Genomic DNA, 15,156 nt, shown 5'->3' with positions numbered 1-15,156 from the left:
GTCACCATCCGCCAGATGCAGCGTTTTTGCTTTCGTTGCATGAAAGAAAGTGTATCTTTCATCGGTCGGTTTCTTGTATGTGCAACATAGCGTACCGTAGAATTTAGTGGAGGAGTGCGTAGCCAGTGCATTACTAAGAATAGAAACTATCTCTGCTCGCTTCTCCTCTAAAAAGCTACGAACATCGCAAGAGCCATCCGACAATCGGACGTAATCTTCTAATATTCCTCCGAAAGCAGACCGGTCTGCTTTCATCGCAGACTTGACGCGTTTGGCGGGTGGTGCATTGATGGAGGCTGCTTCTGCGTTCCTCTTGGTGGAGGTCGAAGGCTGGGCCCCAGATGTACTTTCGCTTAGACAAGTAAGCTTATGCTTCTTGGCATACGCAATTGTGATGTGTTTATTGCATCCGGAACATAGTTCGGTGGCAGCCAAATGCTTGCCTGGCACGCAGGTACGACAATGTCTTGCAAAATGTTGGCTTGATATGGTTCTTTTGCAAACAGGGCAACTTTTCATGGAGCGCATTTTTTTTTTTCGGGGTATGTTTATTTATATGTGATCTGTTGGTGGTAGAGTGTTTACAAAACAAAAATGCCTTATGAGAAAAATTTTGTAAGCTAATTCTAATTAGTGTTAGTTTGAGGGGTTTATTTATATATGGGTGGTGTTGTCTTCCTCAAATATGTGCTTTAGTCAACCCTATAAAAAATAAAAAAAAATATATAAGAAAAATATGATTCTAGATAGAAAAAAAAAAGCACAATAAATATTGTATGCATGTGTAATTCTATTTAGCTTATTTTTGCTAGACACGAATCTTCTTCAGATTTTATTGCCTACTAGTATATTTTTCTACCATTCTAGTAAAGGTGTGAAACTATGAAAATGTTCTTGTTTAAGCACTAATCATTATGTTTCCAATAGGACTCTTATGGGACGTAGAACCTTGTAACTTTGCTCTATGTATATACTAGTGCTTTTCCAACATGTTCACAAAACCTTGGAACCTTCACAGACAAAAAAAATAAAGTTTCCCTCTGTGTACATGTATAATTCGAATCCCACTGTAGGTCCAGTTTCGATTAGCCTTACAGTGCATAAAATAGACTTAAAACAACAAATCCAACCCAGAGTATCAACAAATTCAAAAAGATAAAGTTTCCCCTGTACACTTGTATAATTTTAAACTCCAAGTTCGATACCCGGCGGAGGTGGTTCGGATCCCACTGTAGGTCCAGTTTCGATTAGCCTTACTGTGCATAAAATAGACTTAAAACAACAAATCCAACCCAGAGTACACGCGTCAATACCATCCACCATGAGTAAACTAACATGATCATAATCATCGTCCCTCCCCTCCCTCCGATTGTTACCTCGCTTTTATGTTATTCCCGATGAAGAATAGTTTTTTCAAGCGCACGTTATGTATGCTCATATTTTTTTTGTTTAGCGTAATTTTCGTTGTTTAATCAAAACAACACTTCCTGTTCACTAACACAACTCGCAATTATTATTATTAACACACACACATGCAAGAGAAATAACAAGAAACAAAACTTACCTACAAAAAAGCTGCTAGCAATTTAACACACACAAAACGGTAGTATAATCGCGTACAGTTGCAAAAAACGTTACTCTTCTGTACAGAAACTTTCACAGTACTGTGTTTGATCTGACCTACATCCACACCACAGAAACGAAAGTCTCCCCCCCCCCCTCCCGTCGTCGCATCCGGTTGCGATGACAATATAAGCAAAACTAGGTCGTGTCAGTATTGCCAACTCACTAGGCCTCTGAGTTCAGGGCGACCCCCGACTTTGTGCGAGCGGTTTGGGGTGTGCAGCCGAACACCGTCGCCGCCCGCCATCAACTCGAACTGGACGGCATTGAAGTGGTGCGTTACCTTTTCGGTAACCTCTCCTCGTACACGCTGAAGTACGTTTCGTTGTACTTCAACCTGGGAGAGAAGATGATGCCCGAGGGTGAAACTGTGCAGACTCTCTACGAGAAAAACAAAATAGACGATCTGTTGCAGTACAACGTCCAGGATTCGATGCTTGTGAGGGACGTGTTTCTGAAAAACGGACTCGTGCAAACGATCGTCTCAACGTGTTGCCAGAGCGTGTTGCGTGCGGACCAGGTTCGAGGGCACAAACTTAACTTGCATCTCTCGCATTATTATTTCAGCGAAGCGTTGCAAAACAAGCGATGTTTGTGTTTCCCACGGCAACATCTTGAGTATCATCACAAGCTAATTGGGGGTTACGTCTACCGTAACCCGCACATGAACGTGGCGCTGAAGAACAGGACGGGAAGGACGAGATTATTTTGGTCTTGGACTTTACGTCACTCTACCCGAGCGTCATGGTAGCCGCCGGCCTCTCCCCCTTCAACGTGAACTTAGAATGGCGCGCTTTCCATGACGGAACGTCCGTTCCGCCCGGCACGGAAGTTGATGTTTATCGCGGCGTTACGAATCCCAAACAGGCTGCACGGAAGCTGATCTTCACGTGTATTTCTCACGGGACACGCTCAATGCCACGTGCACACGCAAGATCATGGCCCTGCGTAAAAAAATCAAAGAATTTAAAAAACGATAAGACTTTACCGCCGGGCAAACTGCTCGAAATGGACGCCAAACAGAATACGGCTAAATTGATGATGAATAGCATGTACGGTCAGATGTACGAGCTGAAAGACATTCCGGAAGAGATTCGCCCCCACGTCAATCAATTCTACGTTCGAAGGCCGTACGGAAACGCAGCCGTTAGAACCTTTTACTTTTTTTTTTTTTGGTTGGGCACCACGCACCCTGGCGAGGTTATAGGGGCCAGGAATCCTAAAAAAAAAGTAAAAAAAAAACAATTATTATTTGTTTGTTTGCGTCACAATACGGAAATAATGAGAGGCACGCGCGCGCGCGTGTGTGGCACATCGTTCCCCCGAGAGAGGTTTACAAAGGTCACGATATATATATAAACATTGGCCCCCCGGGACTTGGAAAATTACGATAAGGCGCATTCGCTCACCACTGTTGCCAGCTATAGGTCTCTCTCTCTCTTCATCTTACAGCAACGTTGGCATCTCTCTCTCTCTCTCTCTTTTTTTTTTTTTAGTTGTAGGTGGGTTGCCAACACACTCTAGTTAATAATGCTACATATTATACACACACACGCACACACATACTGTGTTGCCATCCATCCATCCATCTCTCTCTCTCTCTTTTACGGCAGTGTGTGTTTGTTGCCGGCTCTCCTTGCCCAGTGTGTGTATGTTACGCCAGTGTAAGCCCTTGCCAAGTAAGAAGAAGAAAGGGGTGTAGGTAGGTGTTGGCAACACTGCGAGAAAATGGAGCTTATGCCTTACAAGAGAAAACCATTAAGTCGAGCTCCACCGAGCTCCACTTTCGGTTCTTGAATTCTCCATTTGGGTCTACTCTAGAGAATCGAACCCGCGACCTCTTCATTACCAGGCGACAACATTAACCACTAACCCAAGGCCGCCATCTTGATTTTATTCAAACACTATTTATGCACAGATGGACTAATCGAGGACCTATAATGGCGGGACTAAACAATTGGCCTAATTTAACTACCTAGAGAATCGAACCCGCGACCTCTTCATTGCCAGGTGACAACATTAACCACTAACCCAACTCGATTTTCGAACTCAACCATTTTGTTGCCTTTATTTACACACAGGCTAATCGAGACCATTCAATATTGACATCGTCGCCTTGTAATCAAAGGGTCCCAGGTTCGATACTCGGTGGAGGCACATAGTGGTCCGAATCACCACTTTTCAACTGTAGGTCCACTCCTGATTAGTCTTGCCGTGCATAAAGTGGACTTAAAAAAAACTAACTCAATCTATAAATCAATCAATATTGACTCTACCAGGAATCGAACCCTCGACGCCTCTTGTTTTACAGATCAATAACCTTAGCCGCTAAACTTTCGGGGTAAAGCACCTTCGGCGCCATCTTTAAATCATTTCTTCATGTCTTTGAATCATACGCAATGGTTGCGCGCGCATTTCCTCCACACACACACAAACATACGCACGTGTTAGGTTAGCATACATCAAGAAACAACGTGACAAATCCATTGACCCCCCTCCCCCCACTGCTTCCGATGCCTTCAAGGTGATCAGACACGTTCTGCTGACTCAACAATAAAACCGCTCGTGGCCCGCTACACCGGATGTAACATAACACCAGGCGCATCAATTTTTTGCTGACGCGTAGGAACATAGTGCTGTCATTCTACTGGGCTTTATATTGCAAGCTAAAAAAAACAACGTAGGCAGGTATTTTAACATTTTAATTTTCATCCGTTTCATGATTGTGTGAAAGAATATGGTGGAAAAATACACTACTTGAGACAATATCACTAATAATAATTGGCCGCCGCTGTGCCCGAGCGTGGTAAACCGTCGGCTTTTGATCTCGCTGCCGAAATTCCCGGGTTCGAGTCCCGGCCTGGGTATGATTGTTTATGAGTGTTCCTTCATGAATTTTATCATACACTAATCCTCATCGTTGCGACTAGCCAAAAGTAAAGTAAAAAAAGAGAAAGATATTAGTAATAAAAAATTTTTGAATCTAGTTCCCCATGGATCCTTTATGACTGTCCTTTTATTAATTTCATCGAGTCATCATTCATCCTCATTGTTGCGATTAGCCAATAAATGGTAGAGAAGCTGCGAAAAATAAGATGTAAAATAATAACAGAATTTTCTCCACAGAAGGAAAAATAAATGCTCCAGAAAACATGCAATACAGGAAAAGAGTGTCCTGTAATGTGAGTCTGTAAACCAAATGTAAATCACGAATGAAGAAGTTACGTGAAGGTTTCGTCTTCTACGAAGCAATACAGGCTTGGATGGCGTAGTGGTAGCGTCGTCGCCTTGTAATCAAGGGGTCCCGGTGGAGGCACAAAGTGGTTCGGATCCCACTTTAAACTGTAGGTCCAGTCCTGATTAGTCATACTGTGCATTTTGGACTTAAAACACCAAATCAACAACCAACCAACCAATACGGGGTTGGAAACACTACGGTTATAGGTTTGGAAACACTGCTCCTCTCGGGAACTACTCTACCAGGCGAAACTAGACGATATAAAATTCCGGGTTGCATAACCGTAAGGGAGGGCGTTTCTTTCGAATTTTTGTGTACCGTCGAAACGAGGAGTAAAAAATAATAATAATAAAAAAATATTAAGAAATGTTTTCTTTTGTATTTATAATGATAAGCCTTTGCATACGTTGTTAATTCTATATTTTTCTAGACTTGAGACGAGAACGATAATTGCCCTCCCAAACCGAGACGGATGTTTATAAATTGAGACGAGACTGTCAATGAGACATTTACAAATAAACACGAGACAGACATTTACAACTGTCACCAAGAACGAAACCAAGGCTGCCATGTCTCGTCTCGATAGGATCCTTAGTGGTGAAGTTGTGAACCAACCGATTAATGCGTTCGGGGTAACGAGATGAGGCGGCTTTTTTCTCAGTATAAAATTCAAAATAATTATATCGTACCATTTCAGTATGGGATATTGTTATACACATGGGCGTATATATAGTTCACGGGGGGTGGGGGAAGGGATGGATCAAATTTTGGTATGATTAGGGTTGCTTTATTTCGTAAGTGAAAATCCAGGACACTGCTGGCCGGAAGCTTGTTAGGGGAGCATGGGGGGAGGGGATGTTGGACCCGACAAAGTTGTGTGTTTGTAGTCACGAAGTATTGATACTTTTCTGTTCATCTTGTGTCACTACGCTTTTAAGAACCAAATTTCTATAATATGATTCGAGGGGGAAAACTAACGATTTGACAGTCTCAATGCAGTTTCTTATCGCAGAAATTCCGAAACTAATAGGATATTGCAGATATTGGTCTGCAGTTCCATCTCGTGTGTGGAATTACGAAATTTCCTTTCCATCCGTATCCCGTCCTATACGTCTCTAATTTAAGAGAATGAAATAAGTCCGAAGGAATTTTTTATGAACAAGCGGATAGAACAAGGAAACTGGTAATTTTAGTGAACCAAAAAAAGAGGGGGGTTGGACTCGTTGAATCTCCCTTAAATACGCCCATGGTTATACACATTATTTCCTTGTAATAATTATACATAAACTAAGTATAGATATGTACTGTGCAACTAATGTAATCTTCTCAGTGTATTTTCTCTTATCTGCACAAAAATATTTGATCATAATTTGCGCAACAGAAATGGAACACAAACTGAAATTGCTTTATGGAAAATAAAGTCATATAGGCTTTATAAAAAAAGTGAAGAATGTGAAAATTCCAATTTTGCACTACATAGGTTACGGTAAATATCAATAAATATAAGTTTAAAAAATATTTTTGAGTGTCTGGTCAGCAACCAATTTTATAAGCAATATTTTTCGCATGGGCTGAGAACACACACGCAGCAGAACCCTTTCATTTATCTTGCACGTGAGCAGCACGGATATTTCATAGAAGCATGATCATTACAAAGCATAGCTTTCCTTTCTCCTATCGCTCCTTCTTCCATTATTTAAATCGGTACAGATTTGTAAAACTGTTGCACGTGTTCGCTCACCGTGGGCTACCCATCCGGAACTGGACGCTCGAAGCAGACGACAAACGAGCTCTCCCTAAGGAGTGACGTAGTAACATGGCGACGGCGTGTTTTCAGCGCAACGCTAGCCTCGCAACTTTGGAAGTCTCGTTTCTGCCTTAAACTGGACGCATATAAACGCGAGAACTTGCAGGGGTCATTTTTCCAGGGTGTAGTTTTTAAAATTGTAAAAAAAAATTAAGTGGAAATGTCCATTAGCCAAAAGTGGCAGAAAAGTGAAGTAAAATACAGTCGTGTCTGGTGCCACGTTCTTTTTCTGCTGGATCCTCAAAAAAGATGCGCGTGGGAGCAGATTCAGTCTTTGTTTTATAGTGATTTCATCATGCTATGTATGCAATTACGTCTGTAACACATACTGTGAAGTTTTAGCGATTACTTACACAAAAATATTTGAAGATTAGGTCCCTCAGCATTCTTTTAATAATAAACCTAAATGCTCTCGTAGTTAGGTTAGGTTCTGTTAGCATTAAAATAATATCGTTAAATGCTCTCTAAAGAAAAAGGTTCTAAATTACCTGTTCATTCATTCCCACTAATCATAAACTTGCATTTCTCTCGTCTTAATCTATTCTGAAGATTAGTAACATCCTCTTAGCAGACGAATTACGTGGCAGGAGTAAATTTGACGCTTATTCTTACTGCTGACACGTGCGTGGCAGCAGACTCGGCCGTAAAATAAACCAATTCAATATATCAATAACTTGAAAGGTTTTTTTTTTTTGGAAGATTTAGATTTTATTGCTAAACCAAACCATTTTTTTTCATTTTGAGATGAAAGCCAAAACTACGTTAAAGTTGGAAACTGAAGATTTCTTAAGTAAAAAAGCAAAACACACAAACAGAGATTGAATTTAGGAAGGCCAATACCGCTTGTCTTCATCACGCCATCAGAAGAAAATTAAAAATATTCTAGTAAGGCGCAGATGAAACGTCACTTCCTTTAGATATGAAGAGTTTGTGTGGAGAATCACATTTTTGCCTCCCCATCAAAATTTTGAAATTCGGCGTTTTATTTTTTAAAAATTATAGTACATACCTGAGTAAATGTTCCATTCTGGTAAATTTCACATATTAGGTGAACACTTCTAAAACACAGCAAGATTTTTAATAAAATTTAATCCATTGAGTCTGAGAGGTATTGTTGGTCACTTCTTGCCACTCCACATGGAAATATTTTACTTGTTTCCGCGGTGTTTTTTCATTTTCCAATAATTCTCCACGACGTTTTGTAATATATTCTGGAGCTGTAGATGGTTTCATTTGCTGTCCTTGTTCTTCCATCGTCCAAGACGGACACAACCTTCCATCAAACAATCGTAGTCGCACACGAATAACCCAACCCAGTATCCAATGAAGACTGAAGTAAAGATAGTTTGCGACAAAGAGAACTTTATGGTTTGCACGTGCAGTGTTGAGGCAAAATTCAGTGAACCGCGGAAAGCTTTACATAAACAATACCCTCAGACTCCCACTCCCAAAGCCGGGTCGGACATAAGGGTGAATGGTCAATAACCTCCGGCCCCAAACGGTACCCAGATGTGGACCAACCCAAATTCCACCCTTCCTCTTGGAACAAAGTATACGACAATTTTTTTTTAAAAAAAAGTTCTCATTTTCAAAACTGGAATCTCTTATAATGATTAATATAATTAATGTTGAGTCTGTCTTAAAATTTCCCTGAAAATTCGCTATTTTTAATCGAATTTCCCTTTTCACTTAAAATTAGCTCCAAATTTCCCTTCAAAAAGGGAAATTTCCCTTTATGTGGCTACACTGGTTCCATCTGTGTTAGCTAAAAAAAAAAGCCGAGCGTCGTCGCGATGGGGGCGTTTGACTGACGGCACGCTTCTTAACCTCTTTTCTTGGTCAAACCCCGCCCTTCGTATTCGGACGTTAGTCTAAATCTATTCATTGGTTCAGCATAATACATTGAAAAATTTTCTGACGTCACAAGTCGAAGGGTGGGGCTTGACAGTAAAGGGGTTAGAGAAGTGTCCGATAAGTGAGATTCATTGTCGTCGCCAAGGAGTTGTCGCGATGTAGCTGAAATTGACAGCAGGAAAGGGCGTTTTTAATTTCTGAAAGCATGAGTTCTGTTCAAAGAGCTTTTGCCCACAAATTATCAAAGTAAGGATATATGTGGAATATATTAAGTTTTCTAAGTTGTATTAAAGCTTTCTTATTGTTATGTTTTCGTGAGCCATGTAATTCGTAACTGAACGCGCAGTATTTTCACTTAGTTTTAGTATTTTCAGCTGGTTTTTCTGCATCTGTGTGATTTTGTCTTATGATAATTAATTTTAATGCACAGTCTATAAGAGAACCCTTCGTGCATATCTTCGAAACGACTATCAACTTAATTCGTTGCACACTGTAGATTTTTGTTGTATTTGAGCAATAGTCCCCGAAGTGGGAAGAAACTCAGGGTAAATCCAGTACCTCTGCTAGGATAATTGGCGTAAACACCCCCACCTACTTCATTGTCATTCATCATCTTGAACCATATTAGTAGATCCTCTCCCACTTGGAGCACCAACTACAGAAACATACAAGGCTCATTTATACGTGGCCCTCCCCCATGGCGCAGTGGTAGCGTCTTTGCCTTGTAATCAAGGGGTCCCGGGTTCGATACCTGGTGGAGGCACAAGTGGTTCGGATCCCACTTTAAACTGTAGGTCCAGTCCCGATTAGCCTTACTGTGCATAAAGTGGACTTAAAACAGTAACCCAAACCAAACTCATTTATACGTTACTGTAATTAGTCATTGACTACATGCCACTTGCAAAACATATAATGGTTTAGAATATTTCCTGTTTAATATGTGTTGAACGACTTATACAACCTGTATTCAATAAATACAGTGAAAGATTGAATGAATGTTTTCATGATTTATTTGCAGAAAAGGCGGTACATTTATGCAGGAACATAGCTTATTGTCCTTCAAAATAATCGCCTCTAATGGTAATGCACTTCTGAGAACCCATGTAGAGGTCTCGCATACTTTGGGCAGCAGCAGTCTGTGGGATGTTGTTGAGTTCAACGTTCATATTGCGTTGGATGTCGGCAATGTCCGAAAACTGTTGTTTGGTAATGGTGCGATCTCGCACAAACGAATTTCTTCATTTTTACAGGAGAAAGTACATAGGGAATTGAGTTTCTGTAGATTGTTTAAAGGTCGTGGATGATATATTTTTTTCCATCATGCAATATATTTGACCACAAATTCATGTATCTCTCTGACGCTCTCCGGTAAGCAGATGTCGCGTACATTTCATGATGTAATCCCCTTCAAGTGTTTCCAACCACGTGGTTGTTTTACAATAACTTTTTTTAAATTTTTTTACAGCTGTATCGCATTGGGTAACACTTTACTATACCTGAGACTGATTTCTTCAAATTTACAGGAGAAAGTACTTACGCAAATCATTTTCTGTAGCGTTGTTGATGTTCGGGAATGTAATTTTGATTCATTTTAATGCGAATGCATGTGGTTTTGTACGAAAATCTATTTCCGACGTGCTATTGCTGCTGCCGCCATTTGCTTCCTGCATGAGAGCACAATACGCTCTCGTATTGTCCGTATATGCTAAATTGAACGAAAGGAATGCTAATGGAACCAAACATAACAGGCCTAACCTAACCTAGTAGGCATACCTCGTCCCCGTGATGGTTTGTGGAGCTATCGTGAATTTTTGGGCTAACGTCAATGGTTTTTCTGGCTCAAGGAACGATCAACGGTAAGCTATCGCCATGTTGTGTGTGGAAATAAACAAGAACAGTAAGTACTCGTAAATGTAAGAAATATACATTACTTTCCTAACAAATTCAATTATTTCACCTAAATAAGTGTTCCAGAATGCAGAATAGTACGTTAGCAATGTAAAAAAGTGCGAAAGAAATGATTCCCAGGTGTCTCAGGTATAGTAAAGTAGTACCTCGCATTGTGTTGTGAACAAAATTTTAACTATGCTTGCCTAACCTAACCGAACCTACTCTAACCTTGCCGGAAATGGTTCGTGGGGCTGTCCGTCAATGGTTTTTTGGGGTTCGAACCCAGGAAAAATCCAAAGTCAGTAACACCAAAGTAGGTATTTTTCAATGCAGAAGCACTCAAGCACTGAAACACTTCATACCCACTGATGATTCACCATGCTACTCGAGATGTGGCTGCCATCTTATGGTACGCAATCGAAGAAAGAAATAACAATAGTTACTGTTAATGTGATAAATTGAAGTTAATTTCTTCACAAGAGCAAAATCTCACATTTGAGAACCTTTCGCAATGCATAATCGGTAAGTACGAATCTTAAAAATGACGAAACGAGTGAAAAGTGTTTGTGCGAGATTGCACCAGTACCCCATTGTTCTTTTAAGTGTTTCTTCAAGCGAGGGAAAAGGAAATAATCGGCAGGGGCCAGATTTGGTGAATAAGGGGGGTGTTGGAGTACAACAACCTCCTTACGTGCCAGGAACTGCTGCACGGTTATGGCAGTATGGAGGCATGCATTATCGTGCAGCAGATACCAGGATCCATTTTTGGTATACTGGGCATGCACACGTCTGATTATCTTCAGGAGGCGATCCAAAATGTTCACGTATGTGGTCGCATTCAATGTCGTGCCTTCTGGCAGGTATTTTTTATGAATGATCCCTCCAGCATCAAAAAAGATCAGCATTGTCTTGATGCGCGACATTTCGCACCTAACCTTTTTGGATTTTGGTAACCCTGTCGGAAGAGCTTATACCACTTGTACACACACTTTATCCATAAAGCACTGTTTCCATACACCTGTCGTGACATTCCCTTGGCGTTTTCCCAAGTTTGAAGCAGAATTTCACGTTCATACGTTGCTCCATTTCATCCATAACAACGTCGCTGCACTACACCTTACTTCCACAACACGTACACACAAACTACATGTCTGGACAACCACACGGCTTTGCAAACGATTACTGACAGACCTAGGGGTTCACTGACCTGAACGATAACCAGTAGTACCAACTACACTCCACACCAGCAATTCATTCACCGTATTTCTTGAACAAAGGTTGTATATTGCCAAATCTGGCTTCAATGAAAAAATAGGGTTAAGTTCCAATTGTGTAATGACTTTTACAAGTTGTACAGGAATAAGTTACAAGTTGTTTACTACCGTAAACGAGTGTGGAGTAAAAGTTGGGCAAATTAACATGCATCTTTCAAATTTGCGAAAAGTATTAAAATGAGAATATTTTATAAAGAGTAGGTGGCACAAGTGACCATGCCTATAAGTTGTTGATATCTGAAATTTTTTTTTGGGTCCATCCTGAAATCCTCCACCCTTGATTTTGGTAGTCAATTTATTTTAGCAAGATTGTGTGTTGCAAGTTGTTAAAAACAAAATTCTGCAGCGCGGAAACAAAAATTTACGAGTGTACATCCATTTAAAGTGGAGATACAGCCGTTAGTTGTGAGTTTGAAGACTACTTGTGGCAATGTTTTTGTAGCAGCCACCTGCACCCGTACCGATGGATATATATAACAGTCGCTTTTTCAGGCCTAAACCATAAAAATTGCCCACCGATTCTAGGCTCGACACCTGGGGTAATTGACCTACCGTGGCTCTGCCTTTTTCTATAGAGTCCCTTTAAAGGCATGTTTGAACCTGCCAACACTATTTTTCGACTATTCACTCAAACATAAGGAAATTAAACATTCACAATCCACAAGTCATTTAAAAGAAGAAAAAGAAAATGTGTAGACGTGCGCCTGTCACATGAATCCCTAATGGAAGCTATGATTATGGATGGGGAGCAGCCACCCCCCCATACACACTTCTTGTCCCCGCACTATGGTCTCTTAATGTTAACCCTTGTCTACCAGTAGATTTGACCCAAAATCATCTGTCCGAATTCCATTTTCAATACGTTTCTCTCTAATTGCAGTCAGTAGAAAGTAAACTATCCTTGCTTCTCCCCCCCCCCTTGCTCACTTAAGACACCTGATCACCGCCACTGTGTGCATACATTCTTGAAACAACAAAAACAACATGTAAGTAACAAACGTCTCATGAACGAAACACTGCATAAAACAATGTATTACGTTCTCATCAATATCATAATCGTGCTACGACGCCGGGGGTCCCTGATTCGAATCCTGGCCTGGCCATCGATGTTTGTGCATGTCATTCACCAATTTCATCATATCATCACTCATTCCCATCTTTGCAAGTTAGCCAAAAGTGAAGTAAAATAAAGCAAATCAATCAATTAATCAACCAATATCATATGAAATGGAACACATAAATTTAGGGAAATGCATGACTCTGCATTAAACTACATATCTCCTCAACCCCTGACTCTAAAGGCACGAAACAAGAACCAATATCTAGAGGAAATCATAAGCTATGAATTTGATTCAGTGACTTTAGGACGTAAATTACAGTTTCTTACATATTTTCTGTTTTTTGTGTCAAATACCAACTTTTACGCTAATTCTAAAAATTAAGGAAAATTTTGAATCTTTCAAATTCAATTAAGATTGATGGTAGCTCTATGAAACAAAAACCATAATTTAGCAAATTTTCTGTTCTTTCATTTTGGTTATCTTCACTTTTTGTGTACAATGCATAGTTTTCGAGATATTATTTTTTTAAAATTATTAAGTTGAATTTTTGCTGCCATTTTCCAAGATGGCGGATTTTCTCCAAACCTTTGGATGGCGGATTTTTAATATATTATTCACTATACCATTCCGCACAATCTGGCACAAAAACATGTGTGTTGCAATTATTTCCATGTGAAACTGTATATTTCCTCTACTAAATGTCAAGAACATCAAAACTGACTTTTGTAACACAGAAATATAAATACATTAGAACAAGTTATTATGAACTATTGACTCGGTTGTTGGTTGTTGCCTTGAGACGTGTATATGTTATTATTTGAGATAAAAAGATCGTTCTACACAAAACATGAGAAATCAGTAAACCTCCCTGATAATGAGCTTACTGGTATTTACTAAATTGCCAATTATGACCGGACACCTGTAGGAATGTGCTTATGTAGAGCTTGTTGTGTGCCAGTGTGGGGTAGGTCTGTCATTCGCTGCTATCACAGTCGCTACCCTTCGAGGAAGACTTTCCACCCAGGTTGCAGTAAAATGTCAGCCTGTGGTCGCTTTCACTTCTCCTGCAAAATGGTGAACAGCTCGGTGGTGGTGTTTGAGCAGTTTGACCTGGATTGCAACCGACACACTAACTCATTCCACAGATGTTCACTGGGGTTGAGATCTTTCACTCCCATGCTGTCAAACCATTCGGTTATAGCCCTTGCTATTTGAATGGATGTATTGTCATGCTGGAAGTGAAAAGGGCAACTTCCAAACTATTGCCACAAGGTGGGGAGTATGAAGTTGTCTAATATTGCACAATAGGCATCTGCATTCAGAATTCCAGGTACTAAAACCAGGGGACTAACACCTTACCACGAAATACAGCCACTTACCATGATTCAACCCCTTCCGAATTTCACAGTGGGAACAATACACCAGTAAGAACCGCTCCCCAGATATTCACTATGCCCACACATCCATCACATCGCCACAACATGTAGCATAATTCACCACTATAATCAACATGTCATGTTCTGGGTAGTAATCATTGGCTTATGTGCTACAGCTCTCCCATGGAATCCCAGTGCCACCACTCTTGTTGGTTGGTACAAACACTTTCGTAACTTCTCAATGCCGTTTGAAAGTCTGTAGCCACAGTGTCCAATGAAGCCTGCTGGTTTGACTTCACATACCAGAGCACTTGCCGATTCATATCACTCAATTTTTTGGCTTCTCAGATCCTACTGTACGGATGCGATAAGAAGCGGCGTGCAATCAGAACGCAGAACGGCAGAACGTGACCAAATTCTGTCTCCTCTTTGGTTGCCATGTGGCTGGGGGGTTTCTACGTTGCCACGTTCGCACAAACACACGGACAGGCTAGTCAGCTGTTGGCAAGCTCGGGCATTCTGGCAAGCATGAAACATTTTATCTTCCTGCTCTACACAGCAATCGAAAACCTTCACTGAAAGAACCTTTGTTGTGTTTTTATTATGGTACATTGCAAGCATCAGCTACCGGCATCTTTTTACTTATGTTGTATCGTATCACAATTACCAACAAAAGAAAATGCGTCTTGTGTTACGAACAACACTGTGGCAAATCGTTCTCCTTTGATTTCATGCCGCCTCTCTTTGCCTTCTTTGTCACGCCGCGATTGTTGAAGCTTCAGAACGTACAAATGAAATGTATTTCTTGGAAATTAGGGCAAATTACGTATAAACAAATTACGTTCAACTTCGTTTCGTTAACACGTTTTGAAATTATATTTTGAGGAACCTACAAAAATTCACCTCCAAAACAGAATTTTACAGAACTGAGTGTGTATTACGGAGATGAATTTATCAAGAACAAATCAATTGTGTGTGAATTGATTGATTGAGTTGGTGTTTTAAAGTCCACTTTATGCACACTACGGCTAAT

The 15,156-nt window shown here is 40.4% G+C and overlaps 1 protein-coding gene across 2 annotated transcripts in view; it reads left to right on the top strand.

The window, feature by feature from the left end:
- Positions 1 to 8,669: 8,669 nt before the first annotated feature.
- The window catches only part of Zir (dedicator of cytokinesis), a 157,044-nt gene continuing 150,557 nt past the window's right edge, over positions 8,670 to 15,156 (top strand). For both annotated transcript variants that reach the window (XM_083117051.1, XM_083117050.1), the window contains exon 1: positions 8,670 to 8,768. In XM_083117051.1, coding sequence (XP_082973177.1) covers positions 8,728 to 8,768 — 41 coding nt within the window. In that variant the 5' untranslated portion in view covers positions 8,670 to 8,727. The remainder of the gene's footprint in view (positions 8,769 to 15,156) is intronic.

Source organism: Lepisma saccharinum, chromosome 2 (genome assembly GCF_977018435.1).
Source record: "Lepisma saccharinum chromosome 2, izLepSacc3.1, whole genome shotgun sequence".
NCBI lineage: Eukaryota > Metazoa > Arthropoda > Insecta > Zygentoma > Lepismatidae > Lepisma > Lepisma saccharinum.
The sequence above is the reverse complement of the archived record's forward strand: the minus strand, read 5'-3'. Positions and strand labels throughout refer to the sequence as shown.